The sequence below is a fragment of the Cicer arietinum genome, chromosome 6 (assembly GCF_000331145.2).
Source record: "Cicer arietinum cultivar CDC Frontier isolate Library 1 chromosome 6, Cicar.CDCFrontier_v2.0, whole genome shotgun sequence".
Lineage (NCBI taxonomy): Eukaryota > Viridiplantae > Streptophyta > Magnoliopsida > Fabales > Fabaceae > Cicer > Cicer arietinum.
In genome coordinates this window covers 14,521,015-14,535,518 of record NC_021165.2, presented here as the reverse complement: position 1 = coordinate 14,535,518, position 14,504 = coordinate 14,521,015, and the positions used below count along the sequence as shown (strand labels likewise).

At 28.4% G+C, this 14,504-nt stretch overlaps 2 protein-coding genes and 1 non-coding gene across 3 annotated transcripts; 2 read left to right on the top strand and 1 right to left on the bottom strand.

Moving 5' to 3' along the window:
- The first annotated feature begins 3,969 nt into the window (after positions 1-3,969).
- Positions 3,970-5,577, top strand: LOC101499804 (uncharacterized). The gene is made up of 2 exons (XM_004504899.4): positions 3,970-4,344; positions 4,429-5,577. Exons 1-2 carry the CDS (start codon positions 4,116-4,118, stop codon positions 5,451-5,453), a joined length of 1,254 nt encoding a protein of 417 aa, XP_004504956.1. The 5' UTR covers positions 3,970-4,115; the 3' UTR covers positions 5,454-5,577.
- Positions 5,578-5,772: 195 nt separating this feature from the next.
- Positions 5,773-7,913, bottom strand: LOC101504519 (protein PLANT CADMIUM RESISTANCE 10). The gene is made up of 5 exons (XM_004504913.4): positions 7,447-7,913; positions 7,104-7,167; positions 6,764-6,928; positions 6,532-6,597; positions 5,773-6,395 (listed from the first exon to the last, which is right to left on the bottom strand). The coding sequence occupies exons 1-5, from the start codon at positions 7,707-7,709 to the stop codon at positions 6,264-6,266; spliced, it is 690 nt and encodes a 229-aa protein (XP_004504970.1). The 5' UTR covers positions 7,710-7,913; the 3' UTR covers positions 5,773-6,263.
- On the top strand, positions 6,002-6,075 carry TRNAT-AGU (transfer RNA threonine (anticodon AGU)). Its single transcript has one exon. It is a non-coding gene; the product is annotated as a tRNA-Thr (tRNA).
- Positions 7,914-14,504: the final 6,591 nt, after the last annotated feature.

Sequence of the window (14,504 nt, the reverse complement as noted above, 5' to 3'; positions counted from 1 at the left end):
AAAAATATGAAACAAATACCTTTTAAACCCTAAAAAATAGTTTTTGATTTAAAAGAACAAATTTTTTATTGAAACAAACGCACCTGTTATTATCTCTCAAACAACTCAGAATATTACCTCTAAACAAATCCTCTCAAACAACTCAGAATATTACCTCTCAAACAAACTCATATTCAGTAATAATAAACAATTAGGGTTTCTAAATTTATATACTAATAATATATATAAAGATAACAAATAAATAGTATTGATTTTTATAAAATATAAAGTAACAAATAAATAATATCGGTTTTTATAAAAAATATGTTGTTTTCATACATGTTTGCTGGAGTGAGTGCAATGGAAATTAGAAGAAGAAAAAATAGAGAATGGAATACATATAAAATATATATAGGCCGGCCTGTCAGGCCTAATAGGCTTTTTTACAAGCCTGACCTATTTACATAAATAGACTTTAAAAACAGCCTGAGCCTGACCTTTTTATTAAACAGGTCAGACCAGACCAGACTATAAGTAGGTCAGGCCATAAGCCCCTGTCGGACGGCCTAGCCTATTCCCATCCCTAGTACTGATCTATTCCCATCATCTCCTCTACTATTTCAACACTTTTTATATGTCCTACTATTATAGTAGAATTATTAGAATTAAGGTGTTACAATAGAGATATCACAATTACAGTAAAAATTATAAATAGTATTTTTTATAAAATTACCATAGTCAATTGTGATTATAGTAGATTAACTACCGTGACATTAAATAAAGGTAAAATCTTCTACATCTTTTTGTTATTTGTCATTACTCCAAATATTTTATTATTTAAAAAAGGATAATTACTATTTTTCAATAAATAATAAATAATGTTGTCTCGATAAAATTAATTAATTTAATATTTTTTAGATAATTTTTATTTTAAATAATTAAATTTATCTATTAAAATTATTAAAAAATATAACCTTTTTGATTAAAAAAACTTTAAACTTTATATAAGATGGGTCTTACTGTTAAAGCAAATTAGATGATTAAATATAGAAAAAAATAAAATAGACTATTGAATGTTTAGTCTAAGTGTTGAGACGAACAATATTTCTCTTACATTCTCTAATAACACATCTATTGCGAGTACCACAAACAACTCTTCTTTCTTTTATGTTGTTGTCGAGGGGTAGCACAAACAAATTTGAAATGGAGTTATACCCTACATTGAATTGTTAAGTACCGCCTCTACTAACTAATTTGTTTTAGATCTAAAAAATAAAATATTTTAATATTAATAATTACTTCAATTTGCCGGCCAGAATATTTATATCAAAAAAGAAATGATGTTATCAATCACAACAACCAGTTATAGCCACACATTATTTGAACCACAAGAAACTGAAACCCCAGTTTCCCATTCGTTGACAATTTTTACTTCATGTAGTAGTCAAAATTTATTTTATACTTTAAGCTGCTTTGCTGTCCATTTTCCCTAATAAGAAACCTTTTGTTGAGATGCGTCCAATTTTCTAGCTTTTTGTATTTTTAATGACTCAATTATTTTTTTATAAATAAAATAGTAAATAAATTTTCATACCATTGTAAAAATGAATGATTTTTTTAATAAATTAATGACATATTTTAACTTCAAATCGTGTAAGTTTTGAATTTAATAAATGAAATGGCATATTTTAACTTCAAAATTATGTAAATTTGGAATTTAATAAATGAAATAACACGTACATTTTATATTAAATAATGTTTTCTTCGAACACACAAGTAAAATGTTTGAATTCAATCTCAAATAATTATACTATAGAAATAAATATCTCATAATCATCTTATAGATGTACAAATATTTTGATTTTTTTTTACATATAATCAAACAAAATGATATTATAATAATACTACTTTGCTATATTAGTTTTAAAAATATTCTCATAAATATGTATATTTTAATATATATGATTGTATATACATTGTCGACAAAAATTATTTCCTACGCGCATACTCCTAATAATATATTATCAATTTGACGAGTATGACAAGACAAATGTTTTATAATTCATTGAATAATGCGATAATAATTATTAAGTAAAAATTGTTTAAAGTATTTTTACACAAATGGTGGCTTTTAAAAAAAAGTTTAGTGGTAAAATTCATTTATATTAAATAAAATTAAATATATTTTTTATTTTATAAAATAATTATATTTCATTTTTAAGTTTTATAAAAAAAATTCACTTTTTAATTTCTAAAAGTATAATTGTTTTAATTTTAGTTTTGACAGTAAATATTAAAATTAAAAAGTGTGATATTTATAAGGATTATAAAGTATAATTTATTTTATAGACATTATTGTATTCTATGTATCGTATATAATGACAAAATGACCATTGTAATACAATTGCATCATGTTGTTTATGAATTAACTTACAATATTTTTAAATATTATAAATTAATAAAAAAATTAAATTAAAATATAATTTTGATCATTTATATTTTACTTAATATTTATTTTAAATTTTATCTTTTTTTAATCTTTTACAAAATATACACATTTATCCTTTTATTAAATACTAAAACAAATATAAAAAAGAGAACTAAATAAAGATATATGATTAAAACTATACTTGAAGTTAATATATTTTTAATTATTTTATTTAAAAAAATAATATTGTTCCATTGATGTAATTTTTATTGTAAAAAAAAGTTGTCTTGAAGATTTAATATGTTGGACATGAGTTTGAAGGCCCATTCAAGTTCATAAAAACGAATATTGGGACCAACCAACCAACCAAGTGAACATCTATAATCCATATATGATATTACATATTTATAACTAAGTTCAATTTTGTTGAGACATTAAATTTTTCAGTGGTGGCCAGAACTCAAATAAATATTACTTAGACATATATACAAAATATGTATATTAATTTAATTTTTATACATTATTAGTAGATTACAAACTAATTTATTTATTATTTTACAGATGATTAAAATAAAAATTAAATATCTTCATTAATTTTACAATTGTAAATTATTGATAGTATAAAATATATTTAAACTATTGGTCAATATAAATTAAATCTTATATATATTATAGAATTATTTTAAAAATATGCGTTATTTAATTTTTTACTTTTTTATTTTCTATCTTTTTGTGTATCTCTAAATGATGTCACCAAGTCTTTGCACTAGCACAGACTTTCTTCGACCTAAATTTTTAATTTGGGCGGCTTGTTCTTTGGGATGATAGTGACATTAGATAAACAAATGTGAGTGGAATAGATGTTAGAGTTAAATATTTTTGTAATTTGTTTTAAATATATTGTTTTCCTATTTTTCTTTTAAAATTTTAGCCCTTTTAAATTTTTTGTTATTACTTTTAATTTCTGTTTTTTTATAAAAGTTTATATCTGCGTGTTCTAATTAATTTTTTTTTTTTATGATATGTTACTGTCAATATTTTAAAATATTATTAATTTCATAATTTAATTATTTAATAATTTAATTTGCAGTTATATATAAATTAATAAAAAAATTAAATTAAATTATTAAAATATAAATTAAAATAATATTTTAAAGTCTTATAATCGAGACATGTCATAAAAATAAATTATTTGAGATATTCGCAGTAAAGTTTTGTCAAAAAAAGTATACATTAAAATTAATAATATAAAATTTAAAAAAACCAAAATTTAGATATGTTACTTATTAATCTTTTATCATAATTTAAATTCCAATTGTTTTGCACCAAAAAAATTATATAAAAACTTAAAGTGATTAACGCAATTCAAATTAGTTACCTTTTATACCAGAAGCATCATCAAATTAAATTTTATTTATATGCTATGATTGGTATGATATTTCATTTTGAATTTTACAAAAAAAAAAAAAAAAAAAATTGCAATTGGCAACATATAGAACGAGACAACAAGTGGAAGTGGGTATGGGACTGGGGCGGTCACTGATAAATACTCCCTTGATTTAACATCTTAGGCATTGCCAGCACTATATGGAATGGAATATGCTACTACGTGTATCCCACCGAATCCAAATATATTCTAAACTTATTATTCTCACTATTCAATAACAATAACAATAACAACGCTTCCTTTCCCTTTTCTTCTCTCACCATGGCATCACTCCCACACTTAGACGATGATTCCGTCACCCCCTCCCCTCGCTCCGATCACTACCAAGACCCCCTGCCACGTGTCCGCTTCATGTGCAGTTTCGGCGGCAAGATCCTCCCTCGTCCCTCCGACAATCAGCTCCGTTACGTTGGTGGAGACACCCGAATCGTTGCTGTTAACCGCTCCATCTCATTCCCCGCACTTATCCACAAGCTCTCTAAACTCTCCGGTTAGAATTAATAGAAATCCTCACTTTTTTTTTCTTCCGTTTTCTTCGTTTCAATAATCTCTTTTAATAAATTTGATTGTGCAGGCACGAGCAGCATAACGGCAAAGTACCAACTACCAAACGAGGACTTAGACGCGTTGATCACAGTAACAACAGACGAAGACGTGGAGAACATGATGGACGAGTACGACCGCGTAGCACAGAATGACAACCCACGATCGGCTCGGCTTCGTCTCTTCCTCTTCCCAGAAGGCGAAGACTCTCGATCCAACAGCATCAGCTCGCTCTTAAACGGCTCAACTAAAAGGGAAAATTGGTTCATGGACGCATTAAACGGTGGCGTTTCGGGACTCGAACGTGGTCGCTCAGAAGCCTCTTCTATGCTTTCTGAAGTACCCGATTACCTATTCGGGTTGGATAATAACTCCGAAGAAACGATCCAACATATTCGTGAACCACGGCTCAAGGAACGACACCTTATTCAACAAGACAATGTTTCTAATTCGGATCCGGGTTCTCCTGCCCCGATTGTTTCTTCCCCGTTTTGTTCCACGTCATCATCTTTGTGCGTGCCTTCTATCCCGAATTTACCCCCGGTTAAAACTAAACCCGAAAACCCGGTTACTGACCCGGAATTCAAGGGGAATCAAATTAATACAACTGAAACGGTTGTGCAACCGCAAGTTCACTACGCGCAACCACAAGAAGCTGCTTATTCGGGTCATCATCATGCACAACCGGTTCAAGTTTATTATATTTCGAACCCGGTTCAAACTGGGAGTGCTCCGGTTCACCCGGTTCATATGCAAACGCATTATCCCTTTGTTCAACAACCGTATCATCATGCAGTGATGCAAGCTCAAGTTCCAATGGGGTATCATCAGATGGTTCCGGGTTCGGGTCAAGTTTATGGTGCGGGGATGAGGCATGTGGCCCCAGTACAGCCCTATAGTCCAACGGCTACGGTGGCTCGTGACGGTATGAAACAACAAGTGTATCAAGCTATGCCGAACTCTGGTACGATTCCGGTTTACCGCGCGGGGGATGAACCACAGAGAGCTGGAGCAGAGTTTGGAGCGGGTCGGGGTATCAACTTACCGAATAACTGACCCAGTTTTTGATTAATTGCCATATGTTTATACTGTTTTTTTATATAAATATGTTTAATTACTATTTTTTTAATGTAAAAATATGTTTAATTGCTTTGATTGATTGTGGAAATGGTTTGTTTTATATGTGTGTATGCAATATCAATTTTTATTTGTTTGATGAACAAAAGTCCAAGAGTGAAAAATATTTTACAAAATTGTTTGAGCAAGTAATTTAATAACTCAATTTGTATATATTGAACTGAATGAGATAATTTCTAGTGATATTGATATTTGGTTTTGTTGTTACCAATAATATTTTGTTTTTTGGATGTATTATTTTCCCATGTGATTTTTTATTATTAAAAATGTATATATAGTATTTAAAAAATATCAGTTCAACCGTCAATTTCTTTTGACAAAGATCAGTTCAACAAAACTTGAACGAGTTGTCGACGAGAATAATCATTCGAATTTTTTAAACATGGAAGATACTTTCTTCATATAAGGGATTATTTGGTAGGCTAACTAAACAATGTATTAATAAAGTCGCTCATTTTTATCACAAAGCTTTCATAGCTCAGTTGGTTAGAGCACCCGTTTAGTAAGCGGGAGGTCTTGAGTTCAACTCTCAATGAAAGCAACATAAAATAGTTATTTTTCTTTAAAATATTTTTTTTATTTAATAATCACTCTAAAATATTTTGTTTCCACCAATATCAAGTTTTTTCAGCCATGTATTTAATAATCACAATAATGTACACAATCAAATAAATATCTATCTCATATCTCCTTAGATAATGTAAAATAATGTTCTCCATTATTTTAAAATCAACTCTCATTAATGGACTTAACAAAAATAACAGGAGGAGGAAATAACTCAAAACCACCTATGAATTTTGTGTCACCTCGACCATGCCATGTACCATTTTGAACATTGTTCATTTCCAATGTTCTAGACTCCTGCATCATATTTCAAACATCAAAAAATATTCAATACTATGAATAAGTATTCCAATTTTTATTATGCCCTATTCACAAGAAAACAAAATAAATCAATATAACCAAATTCATAAATGAATTGAATTTCAAAAATTACCTGACATAATGTACAACAAGGACAAGCAAAATGGTAAATACAATCGTCAAAGGAACCTTCACTGCCCTGAAATACATCAAGCAAAACAAGAAATAAATAAACAAATTATAATCACACATTTCAATCAATTTATGAAACAAAAATAAGACGAAGTACACCTCCACATGTCAAAATTAATAAGTGCATATTAATAACAAAGTCTTTAGAAGAAGTTACAAAAGAAAAAACCCACCTTGATGTTAAATTTCTTTCTTGTAAGTGTTCGAAAGAATCCTAAATATGCGCCAACAAAAACTATTAAGGAAACTCCAAGGTAGAGAAAGCAGTGACGTCTTGTGGCAGCAAATGCAATGAAGTTAATAAAGGCACCAATTGTAAGAATCAAATAAACTATTGCCTGCAAAATAAGACAATAAACTTCAAATTTCATAGCCAAACAAAAAACTGACAAATTCAACATATAAAAGTGCAATTTCAAATATTTGAATCAAATTTCTTAAAGCACTATACTACAGTTTTACAAGCACAAACACCCTTTTATTAATTTCTAATATACTCAAACTCAAGTGTACCTGAATGTAGCAAGAACCAAAACCAGCTCTCTTCATGTTCTTTCCAAATCGATAGCAAGGACAACTGCAACACCAAAATGGGCTATTATTTTAAGACATTATGTATGATATAAATCCTTGTTAAATTTCCAATTCTTCAAACTAAAATTAAAATTAGACCGCATGCATAAGAACTAAAAACCAATCCTCCCCTCTCTACATTTCCTTAAAACTTGCTATGTATGCTATTGCCGACATTTTTTTTCATAAAAAAAAAAAATGTTTGATTTTTATCACAAAACAAATTTATAAAAAATGATTAATTAACGGATAACATATATATGAATGCAAATTTTTTGCTTACAAGGTGGATTCAATAGCAATGCGACGATTATCAAAGCAATCAAAAAGTTCACCCTCCCACATCCTAAACACTCCACCAAAAACCCCATTTTCCTCTTCTTCATCATCTTCTTCCATGGTTCGTAGCTTCCCCCATTTCCCTTGAGAAGCTTTCAAAGCCACAGAGGAACACAATAAATCAAAGTCCAAAACCGCAACACCCTCTAACAGCTTCTCATTCTCTTCTTCTACCACATTTCTCTCTTGTTTCTCCAAATCCCCCATTGTATCAAACTTCAACAATCTAATCTTCCTTTTCGTTATATGATAACCAAATCAAAATTCAATTTTTCAATGCACCTTTAGGGATTTGCTTTATGGTGTGTTCAAAATGAGAAAACATATAACAAGAATACAACAAGGATAAGATAACGACAATTATTTTGTTGATATTGTTGTTGTTTGTTGATGTTGGTGTGAGTTGACACATTTATGAATCTTTTGAGTTGGCTTGTGATTACCCAATATATTCCCATTATAAAGAATATGGTTGTTGCCACGTGTACCGATTTTTTTTTCTCTTTCCGTTATTCTTTTTTTTTTTTATTGAATATACTTTTTTTTTATTCTTATCTCCACAATAATTCAGTATTTTAACTATAATTTATTTTTAGTGGGTATACTAATATTTACTTTTTAATTAAAGAGTTATTTCCTTTTTTTTTATTCAAGAAAAGAAAAAGATGTTTTAGATTATATTAATAGTCAAACAGTCAACATCATTTTTTTTTACCGAAATAGTCAACAGAGTTGCTAACGATAAATAAATAAAATATGTAAAGAGGCCAAATCCATTCTTATCCATCATTATAAAAAAAATTCATACTTATTCACACAATATTACAAATTTTTTTAAGAATTTCTTTTTTGAATTTTCTCTCTTTAAAAAAGTCGATTTTCAAACTAATATATTAAAATATTCTATTTTTTTTTTACCTTCAAAAAGTCGTTAATTGATGATATGGTTATATAAAGTATAATTTTCTCTCTCTTTCTTTTAGGAGGTTGTATCTTGAGTATGTGATCATCTATACATTTATTTATTTATTTACTAATAAATAAAAAATATCATAAATTAATACAAAATATAATAAAAATAATTTTAAAAAACTAAATTATATTAGTAAATCTAACAAAATATATTAAATGGGAAAAAATAGTATACATCAAATTTTAATTTACTATATTCACTTAAATGACCCCATTTCTACTTCTAAAAGATCGTCGAACTCGTCTAATTCTTTGAACAAGTTGAGGTTGTTTCAGTTGATCTTCGTTTTGATCATGTTTCTCATCGTCGTTCCCAATTAGTGAAGTATTTGTGTCTAAATTAGTGCTACTACCATTTGTCTCCATATAATTTTGAGTCCGGAGATTATACATGGAATCAAAAACAACATACGCCGACTCATGAGTTGTGCAATGAATTCTAAACAAATTATATAAATTATGCGTTCTATTGAATAAACGGAATTTGTATTTATGACATTGATAAAAACTAATATGTAGTCGAGATTTTTGTAGGTGTATGTCTATGTGGTGTTGGTGGACCATAATATGAAATGTATGATAGGTTATGTATGTGAGGTGATGATGAAAACAATTTTGCGACGGTTTGATGCATAGTTTGTTCTTATGAGGTTGATTGGAGGTTTGAGTGGACATGAGGATATGATGATATATAGTTGCAAATGTGGATCACACATATATTGTTTGACATAAATAAATAATTTGGTATGTTGACTAAACTAATTAATATATTATGAGTTGTGTTGTAAAATACCTTATACGAGCTAACTTTGCAATACATGATTCTCACACTTATTCCAATGTTTAAACTCTTCCTTCTAAATCCAATCCCAATTAACATCAATCTCATATCTGATGTCCACCTCGTGGTAGATTGTCATGTCCTCTGGTAGTTGTGATATTTATTAATAGAAGCCGAATTGGAGTGTGACCATATATATATATATATATATATATATATATATATATGATGTTTTTAAATAATATGACAATAGTGGAACTAAAGTGTGATCCTATCTCATCACATCCTCTAACAATTCATACTAAATCATTTACATATAATCGTACTCACGGCTGCTCCACATGTAATTTTCATTGTTTATTACAATAGTTCAATTGTTGATGGAATTGAAGGTAAAATATTTGCAAGTGATTATAAAAAGATGTTCAAAGTCTGTTCTGGAAGAAACCTTGCTCTTATAAGGAATGTAATTAAACAAAATTTACAGCTCGACGACAAAGTTACGATTACTGCTATTGTTTACCGATATCTTGTGTTCTTTGGTGAAAATACAACAAAGTTTGAATTGTTCAAGGTTTGTGCTGACAAAGATATTCAACTGATGTTTGAGGTTTATGTTCATTAGTCACAACTCGACACCATCAAATTATACATTACGTTTCATAACGATCCTCCATCATCAAACATTGATCAACCATCAACCTCAACCCGACTATGCCCTTTCATTTGATCACAACACCCCTTATGAACCCGACTCATATTCTCCATCACAACTCCATGAAGCAGACGCATCAAAATATTATGAACCATATGATGAGAAATCAAAAGATGTATTTTAAAATATTTTTAAAATCATTCTCAAGATTAAAAATCACCCATTGTCATGGATCACACACATACAACATTTCACATGAAATTTATGTGTTTAACTCTTGAAGCGTTGATGAGAATAAATCACCAACATCACGATATGGTGGTGTCTCTACCCAGTCCACATGAACAATTGCCTCGGAATGCGTCAATGCTAGTTAACGACTATAGTAAGAATGATTCTAGGTTTAGGTTAAGAGGAAACACAATATATCATATATATAATGCTACAAGTTCAATTCATTTTATGTACCTTTGTATTGGCCCCTTTTAGCGTGGCCACACACATTTCATATATTATTTTATCGAGAGATCCAAGATACAACTCATATTATGCAGGAGGAATGAATCATATCTACATCAATCACATCCCTCTACATGATTTATTGTAGATTCAATAACCACCGTTATGATTGTATTGTTATAAACAATGTTTGATGACCTCAAAATATACAACTCTCCAAGTAGAGATCGTAGTGACTTCAAGAGGAATGATTACTCATTATAGTCATATGAGAATTGTTAATGACAGTTGCATAACTATTATATGACGTTCTCATAGCAGATCAATCTAGTACAAATATCACTCATAATATTTATACGTATGCGAAAGCTTGATATCTCATATTCATGACCTATGAGATGTGTTCATCAGTGTACTTACATAGTAGTCTATATGTATTATTGTTGTCCCATTTAATAGTAAAACTTGACTACAGACATTTTAATAATAATGTCATTATGCTCAATAGAGTCTCAATATTAAGTCAAACTTAATGTTCCATTAAATATGTTAACTATTCTAGGGACTTTATTATGCTTTAAATAAATCCACATAATAAATTAAAATGTCATGTATTACTATATAAATAATAGTAAATATCAAGATACAAATAATAAGCGAGAAAAATTGTTGGCCTATATGGCTAACTCTAACACTATATTCTAGCCAAATTGAACATATTATTCTAAATAGTACTCAACTCCATCATGAATTCCCCCCGACAAGTCCACAGTGCGATTATTCGCTCAATGTCTTATATAATATTAATGAGAAATAATTAGACGATGACAATGAAATGGATGAAACATACTTTGAAGAATCATCTTGTGATTATAACGACAATATTAAGATCGAAAAAGATTTAGAAGCGGAAGACCAATCTATCCTACTTGCATTTGATCCATCATTTCACCTGAAGAACATAAATTTAGAGAATATAAAGCAATCAACTAATTTTGATCATATGTTCTTGAATGAAACACCACTAATAGATGAAACTATTGCAATTGGAATGAAGTTTGAAAACAAGAATGATTGCGTACATGCAATCAAACTTTAGCATTTAAAACAATCAATGATATTTACGGTACAAAAATCAGATACAAAAAGGTATGTTGTTAATTGTTTAAGTCTAAATTATTTGTTTGAATGCAGAGCTTCAAAATGCAAAAAGAGTGAATTGTGGGTGATTGGTAAATTGAACGTGCCTTATACATGTTCAAATTCCACATTGTCACAAGATCGTCAGAAGCTTGATTATGACATGATATGCATAATGCAACTTTAGAGAGTGAACCATCTAATCAAAGTGAATGTCATTATTGCGTAGATTCATGCTTTGCATGACTACACACTAAGTTATAGACAATATTTATAGCAAAAAAATAAGACCACTGAAAAAATTTATGACAATTGGGAAGAATTTTACAACAAATTCTGACATTGGTTGTTAGTTTATACGAACATTTGCTATAGGAATCAAAATAGAAATTGAAACAATTCCAGTTTATCATGATAATAGTTTGATAGTTAGGACAAAGATATCTCATCGACTATTTTGGGCATTTATTTCATGAATATTTCCGCTTAAATTTTGCAAACTAATTATACAAGTTGATGAGACGTGGTTGAATGACGAGTACAATGAGACTTTATTGATAGTAGTTGCACATGATGAGAATGACAATATAATTCTCATTGCTTATTCTCTTGTGCAAAGTAAGACAAGAGAAGGTTGGATTTTTTTTTAGAAACTTGAGAAAACATGTCACTCCATAGGCCAACCTTTGCTTGATTTTATATAGGCACAAATCAATTAAAAGTACTTATAATAATTCATATAATGTGTGATAAAATCTTCCGTCAAAGCATGTGTTCTACATCATGTTTCATAGGCCAACATGTTTCCCAAAATTTCGCGAGGGATTTTAAAGATAACACACTGGAGAAAAAAGTTATTTCTATGAGTAATAATTTTATTGTTACCTTTTAATTAACCTTGTTGAGTCAGTTAATGGAGTGCTAAAATGTATGCGCAACTTGCTTTGGTCCAAACAACTTATTATAAGACATGGACACTATTTCTAATAATGGAAAACTACAAGCAACAATTTTAACTTCTGGTTATGTATACATAGAAAAATGCATGAAATTTATGAAACCATAAATACGTAAGTCCAATGGTCATAAGTTGATGGTTTTGATCGGAGCAACCATAATTTTGTAGTCCGCAAGACGGTAAATCCAAGAGAAAGAAGACCAATTGGTCATTTCAGTGTCAACCTTCTTAACAAATTTCGTTGAGTGCACATGTGATAGCATCATGTTTTAGCATAAAGTATGATTTTTGGACGCTTATAACAGACATGTACAAGGTAGAAACAGTACTAAAATCTACAATAAAACATTCAAACCTATATCAAACAAACTATATTGATATGAAATGCAGAGAGTAAAAAAAAATCGTTTCAAAGAGTAAACACATTATAACATAAATTAATACCATATAAAGAGTACCAAGAAAGTCTGAGTTATGTCGGATCCCCATTTATAATAGGAAATATTGTTCCTGTTGACATATCTACTCAACAGCATTAACTTTAATGTATTGTTTTTCTTCATTTGATGTATTTTATTGGATTTATTAATATAATTTAGTTTTTTTAAAATTATTTTTGTATTAATTTATTATATTTTTTATTTATTAAAAAAAAATAGTCGTATATCTAGATGCAACATCTTAAAGGAGAAAAAAAAAAATACAAATGATTATATCTCCAGCTAGCAACTTCTTGAAGGTAAACAAATATAACATTTGATACATTAATTTTAAAATAAAATATTTTTTTTTTTTTTGAAAAAAAAAATATATGAAGAAGAAATTCCACAATTACAGCCGCATGACATTGGGTATATTCCCTCTGCCTCTTGCCAAGTTATATTATGTCTTTATCTTGTAGATAGAAAAAGAGATTGACACATGACAGTTGGAAATGGGAATTGGACAATTGGACAAGAGTTTTGCTGAAATAGTATTGAATGTCAACGACACGGTGGCATTTAAAATATGATATATTCTTATTATTGGAATAGTATAGAACACAAAGATGCAATCTTTAACTGAATATCTGAATTTAATGGTGTTGTTGTTTTGTAAATCTTTTTATCCATAAAATAAATAAATAAATAAGGTTATTTGTAAAACCAATCGAGGCCCAATATGCATGTAACATATATAACCATAAATTTAACCCAGAAAATTCCTAAGAGTCGATCAAACGGAAATTTATTTCAAATTTCAAATATTTTGTTTTTAAATTAAATCGAGAATATAATAAAATTGAGTTTTTAATACAATTAGTTACGTTGTTTATGTGACATCAAATTTAAAAAGACAAAATTCTACTAGTGCATAAAAGAAAAATCAACGCAAACATACTGACATTGTAAATATGCGTTTTTTTCTCTCCATAATAATCGTCTAAAAATTAGTTCCTAAATAAATTTGTGGAATAGCTCAATAATGTGATGTAAAATGCAAAAAATTTCTAAAACATTTAAGGTTTAATGATTTTTTTTTTATATATAAATTGGGCCTATCAATAGTATATGATAAATGAATTATTTTTTAGGAGGCCTAAGACAAGGGTTTTTGCAGCTGTTTTAAACTCGTTTTTTTCTATAGTTTGATTCAAGTCAATTCATAATATAAGAGATATATGATCTATTCTGCGTCAAATTCAAGATAATTTAACTTTTTTAAGTAGATAAGATTCAACTTTTTGTAAAAATATATTTATCTAAAATATCAAACTCCATGCTAAAACAATTATTTAGGTAACAAACCCATCTATAGTTTGAATAATACATATAATAATTATTTTATCGCTATTATTATATTATATTTCTTTTGATTTTTTTTATAAGAGACAATTAAATCAACTAAAATCTCTTACAATGTTTTTTTTAAAAAAAGTCACTCATAAAAATGATTAAAGGTTATATTTTATACACTATATTAAATCATATATATCTTGGTAACATATTTAATTATACTACTTTGTAATGAAATATAAATAAAAAGAGTTATTAAAAA